The 20,806-nt window shown below is 36.7% G+C and overlaps 2 protein-coding genes across 2 annotated transcripts; both read left to right on the plus strand.

The window, feature by feature from the left end:
• Positions 1–944: 944 nt before the first annotated feature.
• Positions 945–10,309, plus strand: LOC101896820 (chromosome transmission fidelity protein 18 homolog). Its single transcript, XM_005182650.4, has 11 exons — positions 945–1,217; positions 1,279–2,230; positions 2,294–2,652; positions 2,717–3,065; positions 3,125–3,227; positions 3,502–3,635; positions 3,695–3,929; positions 4,537–4,712; positions 4,776–5,166; positions 9,719–9,782; positions 10,031–10,309. The coding sequence occupies exons 1-11, from the start codon at positions 1,130–1,132 to the stop codon at positions 10,129–10,131; spliced, it is 2,952 nt and encodes a 983-aa protein (XP_005182707.1). The 5' UTR covers positions 945–1,129; the 3' UTR covers positions 10,132–10,309.
• Positions 10,310–17,001: 6,692 nt separating this feature from the next.
• On the plus strand, positions 17,002–17,903 carry LOC101893806 (kunitz-type serine protease inhibitor homolog beta-bungarotoxin B chain). The gene is made up of 2 exons (XM_005182631.4): positions 17,002–17,532; positions 17,601–17,903. The coding sequence occupies exons 1-2, from the start codon at positions 17,442–17,444 to the stop codon at positions 17,807–17,809; spliced, it is 300 nt and encodes a 99-aa protein (XP_005182688.1). The 5' UTR covers positions 17,002–17,441; the 3' UTR covers positions 17,810–17,903.
• Positions 17,904–20,806: the final 2,903 nt, after the last annotated feature.

Consider the following 20,806-nt stretch of genomic DNA (forward strand, 5'->3'; position numbering starts at 1 on the left):
TTCAAATACCAAATTTGAAGCATTTCCGGTGAGTAATGTCGCTTAAATCACCAAAATACCGAAAAAGGGAAGTACTATTATATGGGGGCTATACCAAATCGTGGACCATTTTCAATACCAAAAGTCCTGCAGACATAAAACACTTTTGAGTTAAATTTTATCAGACTACTTCATTTCGTTCGAAAGCTGGAGTGATTTCCACAGACGGAAGAACGTCGCTAAATCGACATAGAATTTTATGCTGATCAAGAATATATATACTTTGTTGTGTCTAAAATGTATATTTCGAGGTGTTACAAATGGAATGACAATATTAATATACCCTACAACTACATACTATGGTGTTGGGTACAAAATTTTAATGTTTTCCCATATTTTGCAGTTTTATTGTTAAGGGCATTTCCGTTACTCATCTGGTAGAAGCCTAACCTAAAACGGGAAAATAAGCTCATTTGTTAATAGATAAATTCATATGTGGTTATACCAATGTAAAAGTAATATAACAACTCTCTTGTCCCTTACATTTTTAAATATCAGAGAGTGGAAAAGTCTTCAACTTGCCCAAAAGGTGTACTATTTTTACTTTCTAAGCTTTTGATTTAGAAAATTCCACAAAGGGTAAAGGCTATAGATTCCCGCAGTTATCTTAACCAGCCTTGTATTTGGATTGTGTTTTCTATTTCACCACAGTTATGATTACACCTGCGCCATCTACATATGAGTAATGCATAAAAATAAGCATTCAAAGTTTATTCTTATGTTAAATATCCAGTTCTGAGTTACATATTTGAAAATAATGTGTATATTGTAAACATAGCGCTAATAAATTTTGAGAATTAAAAAGCCAATGTTTTATTTAATTTGAAACAAAATTTATTTGCTTAATTTCCATGCTTTGGGAGCCCTTATTTGTGATGACACTTCAAAGTGAGTTTCTATTCATTGCAAATGCTATCAATGCAATGTGAATAGCCAAGAAGAACTATTGCATTTGGCGCAAATTTTGCGATGTAAACAAAGTGAAGAGTAGTTTGTTAAATTAAGAAAAATCGAAGAACTAAGCAATAAATTCAAGAGTTTATGAAAAAGAAACATTGTCTGATAAAAAATAAGTATCAAACATTTCAAAATGGATCAATATCCCGATGAAAATGAAGAGTTTGAGTTACAATATCAGGAGGAGCTGGAATTGATGGATGAATTTGCTGAGCAAAATGGTATGTGTTGCATATTCCACAATTGTTAAGATATCATAAATAATAAAATGCATCCCCATAGATTTTGTTCCTGCTTTGCCAAACAAAACTATTGTAAATCCAGCGCCTATCCTATCTCAGGGCAGTTTGAACTCTCCTCAATTGTCTCAAATAAGTTTCAATGCTGACGACTCACATTTGTCTTCATTGGGGGGTGGTGGGGGACCGGTTAACAGACGTCTATTTGGTACACCCAAGCAGCCACCTACTCGTGGAGCCTCAACACCTTTTGTCAGTAAGCAAAAAATGGCTCCCATTCAAGAGGTGTTGGATTTGAATGGTCTGGACAATGAAGACCTGGATATGGGACCATCGACTGCCAACAGAGCTCTCGAGGAATTGCAAAAGGCCAATAACAAGCGCAAGCGGTTAGAAAGAGATTTATTTGGCGATATAGGCGATTTGTTTGGTGATGATACCTATGAAGATCCAGAGGCCAAAAAAGCTCGTACTGAAGAGGAAAGAGATTTGGAAGCCATTGAAAAAATCCTGGAGACGAGGCGCAAGTTACGTGAACAAAGTAAAGCTGTTAGACCAGACAGTTTGGCTCGATTGGAAGCTCTACATGCCTTTAAAATGCGTAATCTATCTTATAATATACCACAGTGGCCGTTTTTGCCTTTGCGACGGAGTGATGATGAACGTGTTTATGTGCGCTTCCATTCAGAGGAATACGAGACAAAGGCCATCAATGAAATACATGCAGCCTCTGGACTTGGTGGTCTTCTAGGAGAGCATAAGGAGAAAATCTGGGAAGAAGCTAATGAGTTAGTTCTGAAAAGACTTAGCTCCAACAAAGATGGCGCGAGTCATGAACATGCCCCCATTGTTGTGGAACCTGTATCGAACGATGATACACGCCTTTGGGTGGAAAAATATAAGCCCCGCAAATACATTGATCTGTTGTCGGACGAAATGACCAATCGATCATTGTTGTATTGGTTGAAAATGTGGGACAAAGTTGTTTTTGGCAAGTACGACAATAATCTGCTGAAAATTATAAGCAAATTAACAGATTATTTAAATTACATTTTCAGAGAATTTAAAGCATTGCAGGCCAATGCTGCGAATAATGGCGAGATGAGTAACTTTAATAAGCGTACTGGCAAATTTGAGTCAAATGGAGGTTGGCGTGCCCGCAAAACAAAACAATTTTTAAATACCAATGTTGATGAAATGGGTAGGCCAATACAAAAGGTGGCTTTGCTATGTGGTCCTCCGGGTTTGGGTAAAACAACATTGGCACACACCATAGCTCGACATGCTGGTTACAATGTGAGAGAAGTAAATGCATCTGATGATCGTAGTCCAGAAGCCTTCAAGATGGCCCTCGAAAACGGTACCCAAATGTCTTCGGTAATGAATGAGAGCAAGAAACCGAATTGTATTATACTGGGTAAGTTCGAAAACATTTCAAATATTCCAAGAAAATTACCAAAAATACTATATTTCTGTTTCAGATGAAATCGATGGTGCACCACGTCAGTCAATTGAATTTCTGGTAAAATTCGTAACCGACAGTGTGCCTGTTAAGGGCAAAGGCAAGGGTGCTGGTAAAGGGGCTCATAATATTCTAAAGCGTCCTATTATTTGTATTTGTAATGATATTTATGACCCTGCCTTAAGACCCTTGAGACAAATAGCCTTTGTTGTTACCTTCCCACCAATTGATTCATCCCGCCTTGCTGAACGTTTAGTGCAAGTGGCGCAAAATGAAAGAATGAAAACAGATTTTGGTTCGCTTATAGCGCTGGCGGAAAAATCTGGCAATGATGTCCGCTGTTGCATTTCAACAATGCAATTCTTTAAGTAAGTAGATTTGATTTGAAATAGTAATTTAGTCTTGTAATAATTGTTAAATATTTCAGTGCCCAAAAGAAGGGTTTGACCCTTCAGGATGTGCTCAACAATAACTTGGGACAAAAAGACCGACATCAAGGCCTGTTTGAAGTGTGGGGTGCAATATTTAGGGTAAATTGAAATGACTATATTATTTTAAGTCGATGGAATGGGAATGAAGTATATGGATAATGAAGTTAAACATACTCAACTTCCATAGCTTAAATTTTCAGTTTATGAAACGGCTCAAAAAATTCTTGTACATACTTCAACTTTGATGCCTCGTATAGTATTCATATCAAGTTTCATAAATTTATAGTTTAGTCTCTATGGAAATTGAGAATTCCAAAATCCATCCTTATTAAAAAATTTATACAAATATTTTTTAATTTTTATTGAATTTTAGATTCAAAGGCCGAAGAAGCAGTTGACCCAAGCCAAAGGTGATGAAGAGGCTCAAGTCACCATGACAGATATGTCAATGAGTACCCGTGTGCGGCATGTTCTGGATGTGGTACATTCGGGCGGTGATTATGAACGGTAAGCCAATATTATTTATTAATAATATAAAATAATCAATTTTGTTGCATTCCTTACAGGCTAATGCAAGGTGTTTATGAAAACTATTTGCAACAAAAAATGCCCGATCCAAATCTAAATGGAATTGTCGAGGCTAACCAATGGTTTTGTTTCTCCGATACACTGCAACGACAAATACATCAGCAGCAGAATTATACAGTATATCCCTATCTGCAGTATGGCTTTGTGATATGGCACATGTTGTTTGCCTCATTGGCTTGGCCTAAAATAAATTTCCCCAGCAAATCGTTTGAGGTAAGATTGCATTTCATCTCCTGTCTCTCTGTATTCAATGGACCGTCTTTCTTTTGTATGACCAGGCTAGCATCATATCATTAATGTTTTATAATTCAATTCAACGTTTATGAATAGGTGCAGCTTTTTTGTTTGCCTTCTCTAAATGTCATTTTCATATTTTTTCAATGGGCTTTAAGTTGTATGAGCAAGTGTGTGTGTGTGTGTGTGTGAGTTGCCCGGCATGGTGTGTACAATTTTTAGCTTAGGGGCTGCATCGTCCTTAGGAAGTTTATAAGTAGATTTTTTATGATCATTTTAATGAATAAAATGCAATCAAGAGATTAAATGTGTAGAAACATAATGCAAACATAATTCTATGCCTGGTCTCGATGAAAGAGGAAACGGTGGTTGTTATTTGTTTCACATTCTCATTACACTTTGTAATTTCTTAAGCAGGGCTTTTGTGGTGGTCACACTTAACAAATGCTTGTTTACATTGGCATGTTTTTAATTACGCAGACTTTTGAAAGGCCTGCCTCTTTCCTGTTCAACGTTAATCGAATCGTTTGTAACTTTCATTTTTGTTAAATTGCATCCATTTTGTTTCTCTTTGTTATTTTTGTAGTTTAATCAAAAGCAAACCACACAGAAAAACATTTTCCAATCTTTGAGAAAATCCCTAACATGTGGTGCAATTGGTGTGGGTCAGGGTCATGTTGTGTTGCTGGAGACGGTGCCACTTCTCAAGAAAATATTATCACCACAACTGAGATCGGTGGCTGTACAATTGTTGTCTCAAAAGTAAGTTATGAATCTGATTTATTGAAAAATAAGAAATATTTAAAAAGAAATTATTCCTTTCAGAGAACAAAGTGACTTAAAACATTGTGTGGAAATTATGGCAGATTTTGGTATTACATATCATCAAGTGAAATCGGCCGAAGGCCCTTATATTTTCCGTATGGAACCAGATTTAGATGCACTGGCTCAATTCCCTGGTTATACCGGTGTCACCCTCTCCTATTTTGGTCGACAACTAGTAGCACGTGAAGTTGAATTGGAACGTATACATCGTTCGACACCCAAGGCTATAGAGCAAAATGACAAATCTCACACCCGAACGGATAAGAAACCTCAAGAACGCAAACCTTCAGCCAAACCCAATACCAATGCAACTTCACCCACAAATTTACCCAATCACTTGCAACGTTTAAAACCAAAACGAATTGAAAGTTCAAAGGCAGCTAGCGAAACGGTAAGTAGTTCAATCAATTTTATTCATTCCATTCAACATCAATGCACATTCATGAAAAAAAAACCAACTACGTGCCTGTCATTACAAATCAAACTGTTACAAAGAAAAGTGGCTAAGAGAAGCTAAAAGATGCATTGGATTTGCATAACAAACTACCGCTTGCCTTATATAACATTTAGTAAGGATATTTTGTTGGAATTTTGCTTTGTATGCATAATCGCAAATTGGTAACACCAACTGATGTTAGGAGCTGAACGAATTGAAAGTTTGAGTATTATTTTGAACTTATTGGCAAAGTAGAAACATTAAGTGGGCAAAAGATTTAATTATTTCCTGCCACTCTCACAAAGCAAACAGAATTTTGAATGGATTAAACGGCTTCAATGTGCAAATGGAAATTTTAGATATATTTGATATTATAACTGTTGAATAATGGATTTGAAAATATTATTGCTTTAATTCATAATTTTTATCTGGGGAATTTTAGAGGAATATTTTTTTATGCATACACTGTACATGTGTTTAATTTGGAATACATGTTTTATATATAATTTGTTTAATGAATTAATTTTTGTGTGCAAATTTTTTGTGTAAAAAATACTGATAAATTTTCGATGTAAAAGGATCTGGGTGAGAATATTTTTGCATTGGTTTCTTTATTTTGGCAATATGTTTTTTTAAACTTCTTCTGTTGTGATATATAACATTTTTGAATGCTTGAACGGAAAGATTTGCGTTATTGAGTTCTTTAATTGCTCTAATTGTAATTAAAATATTTTTTTATATTTTCTAGTATATTAAAATTATTAATTGAAAGCGTATATATTAAGAAAATTTGAAATTGTAATGTTTTCAATTGGTGCCAATGTTTACTGGTATAAAAGAACGTAGACGAAATTGATCCACAAATAGTACAAATTGCACTAAATTGTAATTTTTAAGCAGTTATATCAAATTGTTTGCAGGACAGTGTTGGCATGTTTGTTCGGGATACCGTAGTATTTTGCTCTTGCAAACTAGTCAGGCTTAATCTCATTATTGTTGTTTTTATAAAAAGAACGTTTGTTTATTAGTGGGGAAAGATGGTAAGGTTTACCAGGAGGTAATTGTCCGCTCTAACTCCAAATTAAAAAATCTAGTTACTTCAATAGGATAGCTAATTCATAGCCATATATAATTAAGGAGCGAGTTGTGTAGGTTTGGCTGGGCAGTTGAAAAAATGCAGCGTATGAATAGAGACTAATACAAACTGAAAACCCATACCCTTGTTTTTCTGGCATTGGTGAGAATTTTACTAGTCTATTGATCTAGAGAATCTACTATTACGTTGGACCTCACCTTTCTCCAGATAGTTGTTGTTGTAGCACCTCCCACTGCTGTTTTCGTCCTATTTCTTCTATAACCTAGTCTTGTGAGTGGGTTGGGCTGTGTAGTTACTGAAGTGCAGCGTGTCATGTGTGCTTGTGCCACATGTTGGGCATGTTGTCTGTCCACTGCTATCAATTCAGCCCAGTACGAATTGAAGAGGCTGCACCATCCGGATCGAAATTGTCGAGGCAGCTACCCCTCTTCAGTTTCAATTGTAGGGGGATCATATCTGAGTTATGGTATTCATTCAGTATTTCTCCATGAATTCTGTGACTGCATCAAAGTGTATACCATTTAGTCCTGCTTGATAGGCCTGCCGATATAGAGACTCTCTCTTATACCTCCGTACCTTTCTCTAGATCATGAAGGTCTTGTTTTACATGCCTGGGCGTCATGTTCTGGTGGTGGAGCTGATGTTCTACTCAGATTTTTATAACTCACACGATAACATCCAAGAATACGGAAACATCCGATCGTTTTGACTTATGGGAAGAGTCTTCGTCGGCTTATCCAGACAGGTTTGAATACTTCTCTACTGTCAGCACTAGTATTCACAGACCACACTTGGCGCATAACTAAACCTAGACCGGTCCATCGTGTTGAAAGAAATCAGCAAGGACTTCTGTGGGCTTGCGACTTTGTAAAACTTTTCCGCTATATCAATATATTAACTGGAGGATATTGGGATATTTTTTTATTCTTCGCTTCAAGATAGGCAGCCAGATCTATGATATGGTTTTCAACCTTACCATCAACAATATGATCCAGCGGAATTTTACCTACGACTGGTTTCCATACATAACTAAATATCGAACGTTTTAAACACGGACAAAGAATAGTTTTGTCGACACCATCAAACGGATTTCAATGCACGGTTTGTTTGGTTGAGTCCTTGACTAATATGTGAGGATATGGAACTCGATGCTATTGTGATACTACGTGGCTGAAAGAATCGATTTTGATGTTTTAGTTTTCTCTAATGACGAGGAGGAGTACTCCCTCGAAAATCTTCATTCCATTTTCCAAGTTGGGGCCTTTAGTAAAGTAATTGACTCCCGGCTCTTCTAGCTCTTTCAAAATTGCTATTGCAAATGCCTTGGGCCCAACCCAAACTTCTTAAATAATAGAAATTCAGTGTCCACAATTTTCACCAATTAAATAATAACCACTTCTAACTTCCAAATAGAACAGAACAAATAGAAAAGATTTTAAGAATGGAATTCGATTGATGTGCTACGACCATAAGGTGTACATCATCTAACCTCAAAGATTGATTAGTAGTAATCAAAGCCAGTTTACTTTTATCGAAAAGTGTCAGAAGCAACGACGCTGGGAGTCGGTAATGATTGGAGATCGGGTGTTCTTACTAGGGTTTCAGTGTCGGAGACGGTGTGGAATAATTTTGCTTGATTTGGAGTCCGAGTGATAAAAAAATAACTCGACTCGATTAAGATATATATTTCCCCAATTTAAGTTTTTAGTGGTTTTACCATCATTGGAGATAAAGGAAGTCCTGAGACAATTGGAAAATTAATATTCTTGTGGAAGAGATAGATATAATTCCAAACAACTATAATAAAAAATCCCCTGAAACTCTTCCAAATACATCCTTCAAAAAGACTGTTGACTCCACGTGGAAGATTTTCTTAAAACACAAAAAGGTGTTATATAAGCAGTTGCCAAATTCGTCCCAAATGGTGGAGGGTATTCAAACTTCGGCCCGGCCGAACTTACAGCTTGTTATTTGTTAGTTCTCAATAGGCGAGAATAAAAATATCGTTCGGTCAAATTTGGAATCTTAATGAGTAGAACACATCCCCGTAAAATATCTTGATTATAGGTCCAGGCTTTGCAATTGAAAGTGTCGCCTCCAATAATTTGGCGTGTCGAAGGACAAATATCCAGTATATCTATAGGTTACAGGACTATGAAGCTCAGTCAGTGCGACCTAGTAAATATACCATCAAATTGATAGGGGTAAGATCTAAATTGTACAGTTTCTCAAAATTAATTTGATTTCGTGGATCAAAGTGGATCGCATTTGTTTTTTTTTTTTTTACATAATGGACAATGTCATTGGTTGAGGATAATTTGAGAGTCTTAAATCGTACACCTGATTGTCAAACATAAGAAATATTTGCACTTCTCTGGTTTGAATATTTTCATAGGGTTTTTTTTTGTCCTGATGTTTGTTAATATTTATTTAAAAATTTTATTTCTTATTATTTATTTTCTTTTAATACTTACTGAGGATATAAATCACTGGACTATATTTGAGTAGTCTATTCTCAATTTGCATTTGTCTATTCTTTGTGTATTTGTTTAACGTTCAAATAAAATATCAAATCAAAATGTTAAAACTAATTTCACCTAAAGGATAATCAGTCGTGCATAACCTAAAAACATTTCAATTTACAAAAAAGAAAATATAATATTGGAAAATTGTTGGCTGGATAAATATTTATGTCGCTCCTCTCAAGGAATAAATTTATAAAACCATTAACTTGAGCCATAAAATTGAAATCAAATCTCAGTGTGCAATACGAAATAACCAATAAGAAAGTTAGTGTGGAATTTACTTGGGAATAAGGTAGGTTGGTTGGTTCTCGTTGGTTGGTTGGTGTATCAGTGACGACAATATCCGTTTGTTTTCATTTCAGTTAAAGAACAAAAAGAGAGAAAAAAACAAGCAAAACATACACAGCTCAAAGTTAAATTGGAAATAAAATTCTATTCAGACAAAATCAAAATAAAAAAAAAACAAAGAAGAAAGTTATCAAAACTAAGCAACCAAGCAAAACCATAACAGGACCCAGAGGCGGGCAATTGACAGAAAGAACACAGATGATGACAATGATGATGCGGATGATAAGAAAAAGTTTACAAAATATTATTTACAATTTGTTATGAAATCTAACAATGTTGGGAGTTGCCTCAAATCAAATGATACATTCTCGTAGAATAAGCAAAAGCAACAATCAAGGCTGATGATTACGATGATGGCACCAGGAATCATGAATGGCATTGTTTCTCGGGTTTACGTACGAATAATAATGCTATCAATTTCGTTTCGCAAACATGCATTTAGCACAACACTCACCTACCTACCTACCTACATAGCTCCTCAAATTCGTTTTCTGAAACAAATGTATGATTGTGTGTCTGTGTGTTTTTTTGCTTTTAGGTCTCTAAGGATTTCTTTGGACGCATACAACGTAAAACACCAGCACAAAAATTGGCGGAGGAACGTAAGTGGTGTATATCGTATTGGTTGGGTGGCTGGTTGGAGGGCTGGCTATAAAACACCTTCGTGTAAATCAGCTCAAGCATTGCAATGCAATAATTTTGTATTACATTTGTTTGTTTTGTACTGCGGGCGAGATCAGAATTGTATTGGTGTGCGCCTGCTTGCCATCCAGCCACCCCTTGCAACATTTTATTTGTTTGTTTAATACTAATTTTACGCTTCACTCTCATTTCTGTGTGTTTTTTCCAGCTAAATCTGATCCAATTGTCAAGAGTCCCATTTGGTATCGTTACAAGGAGGGTTTCAACAATGCCGTACGCAAGGATATTCACATGAACGAATTGTTGTAAAATGTTGTAAACAAACAATTCGCAACTGTGGCTATTTTAGTTTTGTTAAGTTTTTTTTTAAATCACTTTTATTTTTTATTGATACGAATAAATAATAATACTAACAATAATTGTAATGTTAAGGTATTTCGTTTAATGAATAAAGTTTTGTTTATTTATTCTTTTTTAATATCTGAAATTGTTGCTTAGAATGTTTGCAGCAAAAAATTGTAAATTTTTTTTTAAGTTAAAGACATGTTTCTCGGAATGTGTTTTTGTTTGCCTTTTGATGATTCAATTTTCATTCAGTTATTTACATTATGCATTTATTGTTGTTTGCATATTGTTGTTGTGGATTAACTAGCCGTATTACACAGACCTACATTATTAATAATGTTCTACACTATACTCGTGGTCAGAGAAATTTATATTTGCACTTAAAAACAAGTTAAAAAGTATCAGTTGGGTTTGCCGACAGATGTATAGGGTGAGATGAAAAAACTGCAACTAACTTCAGACTGCTGTCATTTCTAAGCCACTCGTCCGACAGCTGTTAAAATTATTCCAGTGACAGCATACAAAAGCATTTGGTGAGAATTTTCCAGAAAAAAACTTATTCGTAATGGAATTCAAGCGTGATAGTGTGATTTCTTTATATTTGGCTGTAAAACCACAAGGGGCTATAGTTAGAGCACTCCAGCATTTTAATGTGAATAAATCTTTTGTGACTCGTACCATCGCTTGTTACCTTGATACTGGTAACGGTAAAGGAAGTGGACGGAAGAAAACAGCAACATCAGCAGAAACGATTCGAAATGTAAAAAAGCGATCGAAACCCACATCGCAGTGGTCGTAAAATGGCTCGTGAGCTGAAATTGCCATTGCGAATGACTTGGGGCCCAACCCAAACTTATTAAATAATAGGAATTCAATGTCCACAATTTTCACCAATTAAATAATAATCACTTCTGACTACTGAATTTGATTTCAAATTTCCAAATAGAACAGATTTTAAGTATGTAATTCGATTGATGACCTACGACCATAAGGTGTACATTATCTAACCCCAAAGATTGACTTATATATTTTAACAAAGCCAGTTTACTTTTATCGAAAAGTGTCAGAAGCAACGACGCTGGGAGTCGAAAAGTAAAGAAGCGACTTGAACGAAACCAGCGTCGTAGTCGCCGAAAAATGGCTCTTGAGCTGAACATATCGCAATATTCCATTCGGCAAATATAGAAAAATGAGCTCGGGATAAGGCCATTGAAATTCCAAAGAGTGCAAGAACTTACAACGCAACAGAAAGAAAATAGACTCAAACGAGCTAAAGAGTTGCTTCGTTTGGCCGAAAGTGGTGAACTGCCGAATTTGGTTTTCTCCGTTTCCGATGAGAAAAACATTCGATGTCCAGCAGTTTGTAAACAAACAAAATGATCGTGTTTACTTGCCAAAGAGGCAGGTGAAAGTGTGCACCTTCGGTTGGCCACCAGAATTCAAGCGACGGCCATGGTGATGGTGTGGGCCGCCATATTTGCCGATGGTCGCTCTCCGCTCGTATTAATCGACCTTGGCATCAGAATAAATGCGGAATATTATCGCGAAAATATTCTGGAGGGTGTATTAAAGCCTAGGGCACCCAAAAATTTTGGCCGCAGACCTTGGACATTCCAACAGGACGCACTCAGCACGCGTTACCCAAGAATGGCTACAAAATGAGGTTCCACGCTTCATTTCCAGCGCACAATGGCCACCAAAATCTCCGGATACCAATCTGTTTGACTATTGTGTCTGGAGTATTTTGGAAAGCAAGGTTGGCACTAAAAAATACCAATGTGTCGAACACCTCAAGCAAGCGCTTCGCCGGGAATGGGCCAAAATACCGCAGAGCAACATTCGGGCAGCGTGTGACGGTTTCATTGGCCGTTTGAAGGCCATAATTCGTGCCAAAGATGACCAATTCGAACAAATCTAAACTTATTCTAAAATTTGATGCTATTTCCGACATTTTTTGCTTCCATTCAACTTGTTTCTCAAGTTTTGACAGCTAAAAGTACCAGAAAGGGTTAGCCTATATATATCATCTTCACAACAGATCTTGTGTTAGCAAAAATGTTTATGTTTATGAAATTTGAAGAGAGTTGGAAGCTTATTTCGCTTTCTTTGAGCGTTTTGTTTTTCAAAATCTCGAACCTTATATGGGGGAGGTACCAGAAGGAATGGTCCGATCTCTACAATTTTTATAAAAGATTTTGTGTTGATGAAAATATTGAGATGTGCCAGGCCTAAATGGAATCGGAGAGTCATTTCGCGTTTTATGAACTTCATGGATACTCAATTTTTGACCCTTTGTGGTGGAGGTGCCAGAAGGAGTGGAACGATATATTCCATCTTAACACCAGAACTTGGGTTAATAAAATTATTGGGATGTGAGAAATTTGAAGACAAAATTTTGACGCTTTGTGGGGAAGGTACTTGATGGAGTGAACCGATATTGTCCATTTTCGCACCTAACCTAGCACTGATGCAAATATTAGGATTTGCAAAGGTGTAGCATAATCTGATTATCCTTTCTCTTTCTGTGCAGTAAAATGTTGTTTTTGAAAATGTCGACCTTTTGTGTGGGAGGTACCAGAAGAAGGGGACCAATAATTCTTCGGACCTTCAGTATACTTAAAACTTTCTAGAGCATTAACCTCTATCGAAAAATTATTATAGGCATTCAAAACAGACTGTAATTTTAGACAATTATGTTTCATCGCAAGTTGCATCAATAAATAAGTGAAAATCTTTTTTATGGATCTCCTTATGAATAAAAGTGCCAAATAATTCACCAGACCGGACTGGTTGAAAGAGGAAAATTCCCATCAATTTATACAACAACGACAACATGTCTAATCTACTGAACTTTGTCTTCTTGTTGAAATGGAATATTTTTTTCGACATTTTGATCTAAGTCTACAGATTAATGTTAGCAATCGGCAGGTAAACGAATCGCAAATTGAAACGTCAAGTGATGAAACCAATCAAAAATACTTTTTCAGTGCATCCAAGCAATGAATGAGTCAATGACTTTGTGGCCGATCCCGGCAATTTTTTTTGTTTTGAGTCATTGACAGTAAATTCTGATATTCTGAAAATCATACAATACGATGTAGACCAAGCGGCTCATTAGGTATATTTCGTGTGGTATGTTCAATGCATTATACCAGAACAAATCGATTTTTTTCAGTATGGAATGTTTTTGAGAGCAGAGTTCGTTATACCCCCAGTCTTATGGCTATAAGACATACGTCAGGATGAGGGACAAGTACAGGGTTGCCCATATTCGACGGACCTTTGGGTCCATTCCAATCGACGAGGCTTGTCCGCAGGCAACAATTGCGTCAATTGAATTTTGTACGGGAACAAATGCAAATCAATGCGAATAATCCGTTGTAAAGTGGACCGAGCCATGCCCAACTGTTGAGAACGGCGTTTTTGGGATGTTCTTGGGAACCTCTCAACACTGGCTCGTACGGCAGCGATATTCTCGGCCGATCGCCTTGGTTGACTTTTATATGGCCTCTTCGGATTAGAAAGAGCCTTACCAGCCGAAAATTTTTCGTATAAACGCTTAATGGTGTTGTTAGAAGGCGCACTTCTCACATTTTTTAATGTTTTAAAAGCACGCTGAGTTTTCACAATTGACTTCTTCTGTTGAATGTAAATTTCAACTATTTCAGAGCGCTCGCGTGGCGTGTATTGGTTCATGGTAAAAATCTGCTTGGACTGACGCTTCAAACGCGGTATGTCATTAAGCGATGTGACATCTCTGTCAAAAGTTATGGCGTTGCCAGCTGGGTCCGTCGAATATTGGCAACCCTGTACCTCCCGAACAAAATGTCAACTTTTATAGACCCTCCACCATACTATGGAGGGTACTTATGTCAGACCCAACAAAGTATATATAATCTTGATCGGCTTAAATTTAAGTCAATTTAGCGATGTCCACCCGTCTGTTGTAATCACGCTAGAAAGTCTTAAAGTCGGGCGGGGCCGACTTTATGATACCCCACACCACTTTGCTAATTTAGTAGAGATCCACATAACAATTAAAAGTCTTTATTTAAAGTTCAAAAGACCAAAAAAAACCCGAAGCATTTGTATCTTTTAAATTCGGACTTGTATTGCCCATATCCAAATCTGAACCGATCTTTATAAAACTTGGCAAAGATATTTCTGAGCTGTATTTCATATATTTCCCTGAATATCGTTGTTACGGAGTGCATATTACGGCTGTGGGTAACAAATATAACAAATCGGATGAACAATATATATGGGAGCTAAAGCTATATCTGAACCGATCTTCACCAAATTTGGCGTACTAGCTTCGGTCGTAAGTGCCAAATTTCATGCCATTTGGGCAAATATTAGACGTTTGGTGCACAATAAAAGTTAAATCGGACGAAGTTCTATATATGGGAGATATATCCAAATCCGAACCGATCTCGATAAAATTTAGCAAAGGTATTTCTGAGCTGTATTTGATATATTTCCCCAAATATTGTTGTTACAGAGTGCATATTTCGGCTGCGGAGGACTAAAATAACAAATCGGATGTACAATATATATTGGAGCTATAGCTATGTCTGAACCGATTTCGATCAAATTTGCCATACTTATTTTCAGGCCTAATTTGGTTGTATGTGCAAAATTCCATACTATTCGGGCTGATATTACACGTTTGGTTCACAATAAAAGGCAATTCGGACGAAGATATATATATGCAAGCTATATCTAATTTTTTACCATTACAAATGATTTGTGCTAAATTTTATCTGGATCGGGTAATAAATGCGAACTGTACTTTGTTTACAAAAATATATGGACAGACGGACGGACATGCATAAATCGACTAAGAATGTGATTCTATGCAGATCATCAAAAGGAACTATGGGTCTATCTCGTTTCCTTTTGCCTGTTACAAACAAATGCACAAAGACATAATATCCAGACCACCTTGTGGTGTAGGGTATAAGAATACGTATGCAGGTCCACGTCTTCGTATCACCACGATATAACTGTACATCCCGATATTTGGTATTTTAAATTGCTTTAAATTTCGCATTTGAAGTTCGGAATCGGTACTACAGCCAATGACTTATGCAGATCATCATCGCCTTCGTTTAGCCCTCCCATATAATAGGTTTCATTTAAACGTTATTTTTCGACGAAATATTTTAAAATGTTTCCAAATTGTAAATCGTAATTATACCCTCCACCTTGGAAAGGAGGGTATATTAACTTTGTCATTCCGTTTGTAACATCCTTAAATATTCGTCTTAGACCCCATAAAGTATATATATTCATAATCAGCATAAAATTCTAAGTCGATTTAATAATGTCCGTCTGTCTGTCTGTCCGTCTGTCTGTCTGTCTGTTGAAGTCACGATACAGTCCACATTATCTGACGTAGAGCGCCAAAACTTAGCAGAGCTATTTGCATTGTGTCTAGGATGGTTGGTATTGAAAATGAGATATATCGGTCCACGTTCTGGTGTAGTCCCCATATAACGGTACCTCCCGATATTCGGTATTTTGATGATTTATGCCAGAGTTTTTCACGGATTTGTCTGGTAATTGGTATTTGTAGGTCGTAAGGGGTCCCTGAGCGTGTGGCAAAACATTGCATGTATGGGTCCATGATTTGGTATAGCCCCCATATAACGGTACCTCCCGATATTCGGTATTTTGATGGTTTTTGCCACATTTTTCACGGATTTGTCTAAAAATTGGTATTTGTTGGTTATAATGGGTTCCAGCTCCGGTGGCGAAACATTGCATGTATGGGTCCATGATTTGGTATAGCCCCCATATAACGGTACCTCCCGATATTCGGTATTTTGATGGTTTTTGCCACATTTTTTCACTGATATGTCTAAAAATTGGTATTTGTGGGTCATAATGGGTCCTAGTCCGTGTGGCAAAACATTGTAATTATAGGTCCACGTTTTGATGTAGCCCCCATATAACGGTACCTCCCGATATTCGGTTTATGCCACATTTCTTCTAATGTTTCTTTTACCCTAAGGTGGAGTGTATTAAAAGTTTGGCCCGGCCGAACTTAATGTTTTTTACTTGTTTTTTATCAAACTTAGATAGAGTTCGGTGATTGTCAATATCGGTCCCCTCCTTCTGGTACCTCCCTCACATACGGTCAAATTTTGAATATCCACGAGGAGAAAACGCGAAATTAACATCCGATTCCATTCAGACTCAATATTTCTATCAACACAAGATCTGTTATAAAGATGGTAGATATCGGACCATTTCCTCTGGTACCTCCCCCACAAAGCGTCAAAATTCTGAATTATAAAATCCGAAATAAGCATTCGGTTCTCTTCATATTTCACACATTCCATTATTTCTATTAGCACAAGGTCTGCTGTGAAAATGGGATATATCGGCGCACTCCTTCTGGCACTTCTTTTGAAAAACAAAACGAATCTTAAAACGAAAAAATAAAAATATGTGGAGGAGGGAGGAACTTCATCCCCCTATTTAGGTCAATTTAGGACGCAAATTTTCTACTTTCATAATTTACCCTTAATTATTTAGAAACAATTTTCTGTCGCACAGTGTAATTGAGTGTATGTTGCATTAAACGACAACTCTGATTTGAGACAATTTGTTTTGTATTAACGCCTGGTTACTCAAGTTTATATTTAAAATTCTCCCCTCTGACTGCAAATGTTTAGATCTGCTTCTGTAGACCAGTGTGCCTGTGCGTAAATAATGAGGAGGCGTTAATTTCATTGAACAAAATATTTAGAATAAAACAAAGCAGTGTCAGCGGTGGCTTAACCAACTAAATAGTTAGTCACTGGCTACGGCATAGAAAGCTGCTGCTGCTGCGACTGCAGTGTGGTGTAAGAGAAAAGTGCCTTCCACAGCTCTGCCTAGATTCGTGTGCGTCGTCAAACTTGTGGTTTGTTTCATTCTTTCCGTTGGAGATTTTTTACTGCTTTACGTATTGCTTGCTTGCTTGCTGATAAGAACTTCCAATGACCGCTCGTTCATACATTCGTCCCACCGTCCGACAGTCTGTCTGTCATTCGAAATCCCCTTCTGTAATATTCAAAGTGAAACAATTCATTCTCCAAGAAAGAGTAAAAACAGTTCAGTTCGTTGCGTCGTTTGGTTGATTGCGTCGTTAATCGCCGAGAAGCCGTCGATCAGGAGGAAGAAAAAAAAAACTATTTTCAATAAAACAATTTTCATTTATAGAAAACTAAAGCTAATTAAATTGCCGGTAAAATCCAGATTGAATTCTCGTTCGAAAAACAAAAATGATGACGAAATTCCTTCGAATTGTTGTTGCAGTAGCAATTCTTCTGCTCTGCGTTAATTCCATTGAATCCCGTAAATGGGGTATTCCAAGTAAGTGTTATTGTTGTGAGTCTTTTTGTTGTTGTTAATAAATCTGAAAATGTTTTTTTTTGTCTTAGATATTTGTCTACAACCTCCACCGCGCTCCGAAGGCGTATGTACTCTGGAAATCGAGGGCTACTACTATGACCTGCAGAAAAATAACTGCGAGAAATACACAGTGGGCGGTTGCCGTCTGACCGGTGGCCAAAGTTTTGGCTCTCAACAAGATTGCCTGGCCACCTGCATCCATGGAACCCGACGTCTTCAAGATATCCGACATGATTAGTTTTTGGTTTGTGGGCAGTTTATGAAATAAGTTTTATTAGTTTAACAAAATATAAACAAATAAATGTGAATCCAAATGTTGCAGTTGTAGAGAACCATCGATCTTATTGTCGAACCGGAGTATATTTGTATAGATATGCAGATTGTTCATAATGGCTCATGGAGCTAATATATTTTTTGTTTTTACCAAAACTACGGCCAAATTCTGTACAATGTATTAAAAAAAGTTAGAATGTATCTGTTGGCTTGGTCGACATATGCACACCCTCAACTTATGACCTCATATATAAAAACAGTTTGAAGTATATCTGACCATTCCGAAATTTCATATTAATTAAGAATGTTTGTGTCCAACGGATTGGTATCTGGAGATTTTGGTGGCCATTGTTCGCTGGAAATAAAGCGAGGAATCTCATTTTGTAACCATTCTTGGGTGGCGCGTACTGAGTGCGATGGTGCTGAGTCCTGTTGGAATGTGAAAGGTCTGCGGCCAAAATGTTTGCATGACCAAGGCTATAATAGACTCTCCAGAATTTTTTCGCGATAATATTCGGCATTTATTCTTGTTTTCTCATCGGAGTTGGAGAAAAGCAAATTCGGCAGTTCATCACTTTCGGCCAAGCGAAGCAACTCTTTAGCTCTTTTGAGTCTATTTTCTTTTTGTTGCGGTGTAAGTTCTGCACTTTTTATACCCTCCATGGAGGGTATATTAATTTGTCATTCCGTTTGTAACTCCTCGAAATACTCATGTCAGACCCAACATAGTATATATATTCTTGATCAGCGTAAAATCCTAAGACGATTTAGCCATGTCCGTCTGTCTGTCTGTCTGTTGTAATCACGCTATCTTTCGAACAAATTGAGATAAAAGGCTAAATTTTTGCAGGCGTGTATATTTTGCCAGTAGGCAGGTTAAGTTCGTACATGGACCATGTAGGTCTAAGTTATCATAAAGCCCCCATAAAACGGTACCTCCCGATATTCGGTATTTTGATGATTTTAGCGACATTATTTAACGGAATTGTTTGAAATAACAGAAAATGGGCCATGTAGGTCCACGTAAAACAGAAAATGGGCCATGTAGGTCCACGTCTTCGTATAGCCCCCATAAACCGTACCCCCGATATTCGGTATTTTGATGATTTTAGCGACATTATTTACCGGGATTGTTTCAAATTTCGCATGTGAAGTTCGTAACTTCAGCCCATGCCAGAAAATTGTCTGTGCAGGTCCACGTCTTCGTATAGCCCCCATATAAAGGTACCCCCTATATTCGGTATGTTGATGCTTTTAGATACATTTGTAACTTCGAATTCAGCCCTTTTTCCGTTTTTAACATACATTATAAACAGATTTTTCTTCAAGTTTCGCATTTAAATATTGTGATAACTTATGACAAAAGTTGCCTATGCAGGTCCACGTCGTCGTATAGGCATTCGGCATTTTTAATATTTTAACAGAATTTTTAACGGATTTTATTATTATTTTTTTTTGGAAATTGCCAAATTTGTACCAAATGGTAGAGGGTATTTAAAGTTCGGCCCGGCCGGACTAACAGCTTTTTTACTTGTTGGAATTTCAATGGCTTTACCCCGATTTTCTAATTTTTCAATATTTGCCGAATGGAATATTGCGATATGTTCAGCTTACGAGCCATTTTTCGATCAAGTCACTACTTTACTTTTCGAACCATTGCTGTTGATGTTGCTGTTTTCTTCCGTCCACTTCCTTGACACCGGACAACGCTACCAGTATCACGGTAACGAGCGATGGTACGAGATACAAAAGATTTATTCACATTTAAATGCGGGAGTGCTCTAACGATAGCCACTTGTGGTTTTCCAGCCAAATATAAAGAAAACACACTATCACGCTTAAATTCCATCACGAATATTTTTTTTTCCTGAATATTCTCACCAAAATGCTTTTGTACGCTTGTAAACAATGTAACGAGCTGTCACTGAAATAATTTTAACAGCTGTCGGACGAGTGGCTTAGAATTGACAGCAGTCTGAAATTGGTTGCAGTTTTTTCATATCACCATGTATAAAAGCCTTAAATAAGTTTCAAAATTTTTATATAAATTATATATTACAACAAGAAAGGTTCAAGTTCTGTTCAATATTAGTATGAGTGTTGGGCCGATGCCAAAAATGGACCATATCAACCCTCTCCATGAAGTACCTCCCCTACAAAGGGTCAACATTTTAAATAATTATAACTCTTAAAAAATGTGAAATAAGTGTCCGATTGTCTTCGGGTTTCGCGCATATCAATATTTTGACCAACACAAAATTTCGTATGAAGATTAAATTTATCGGACCACTCCTTCTGGATCAACATTTTGAATAATTAGAATAATTGTATCTCTCATAAAATGCAAAATACGCATCAGATTCAATCCAAACTTTATAAACATACAAATGTTTTTATTATTACAAGATCTGGTGTAAAGATGATAGATTTCGACACACTCCTTCTGGTACCTCCCCCACAAAGCGCCAAAATTTTGAATAAAAAAAAATCATAAAAAAGAAATAAGCATCCGATTCTCCCTAAATTTCACACATCCCAATAATGAAAGATCTGATGCTAAGGGGGATTGTATCGGTCCTTTCCTTCTGGTACCCCCCCAAAAGTTCAACATTTTGATTATCACTTATTCACATAAAAGTGGAAATAAATGTTCGATTTTCTTAAAATTTTGAACATGTCAATATTTTCATCAGTATTAGATGAAGGTATTCCACTTCACTTCGGTGTCTCATGCATATTCAATCATCTTACAAAGATTATCACATACCTTATAAATTGTAAAGGAAGAAGTCCATATATTCCAAATCTGGCACATTGTAAGATTAATATCGGATTTAGGTCAAATACGAAATGGACAATACTACTTCGGAACCTCCCCGCATAAAGGGTCAACAGTTTAAAAAAATCATAACACAAAGCTGAGGGTATACATCTGTAGGCACAACCGACTGATACTTTTTAA

This window comes from Musca domestica, unplaced genomic scaffold, assembly GCF_030504385.1.
Source record: "Musca domestica strain aabys unplaced genomic scaffold, Musca_domestica.polishedcontigs.V.1.1 19, whole genome shotgun sequence".
Taxonomy (NCBI): domain Eukaryota; kingdom Metazoa; phylum Arthropoda; class Insecta; order Diptera; family Muscidae; genus Musca; species Musca domestica.

Excerpts from the sequence above, each read along its gene's own strand:
- LOC101896820 (XM_005182650.4), top strand. The coding sequence starts at position 1,130 with ATGGATCAATATCCCGATGAAAATGAAGAGTTTGAGTTACAATATCAG. Across the intron at positions 2,231-2,293 it reads GACAAAGTTGTTTTTGGCAA|AGAATTTAAAGCATTGCAGG; the intron begins GTACGACAATAA and ends TTACATTTTCAG. Across the intron at positions 3,930-4,536 it reads TCCCCAGCAAATCGTTTGAG|TTTAATCAAAAGCAAACCAC; the intron begins GTAAGATTGCAT and ends TTATTTTTGTAG.
- LOC101893806 (XM_005182631.4), top strand. The coding sequence starts at position 17,442 with ATGATGACGAAATTCCTTCGAATTGTTGTTGCAGTAGCAATTCTTCTG. Across the intron at positions 17,533-17,600 it reads CCGTAAATGGGGTATTCCAA|ATATTTGTCTACAACCTCCA; the intron begins GTAAGTGTTATT and ends TTTTTGTCTTAG.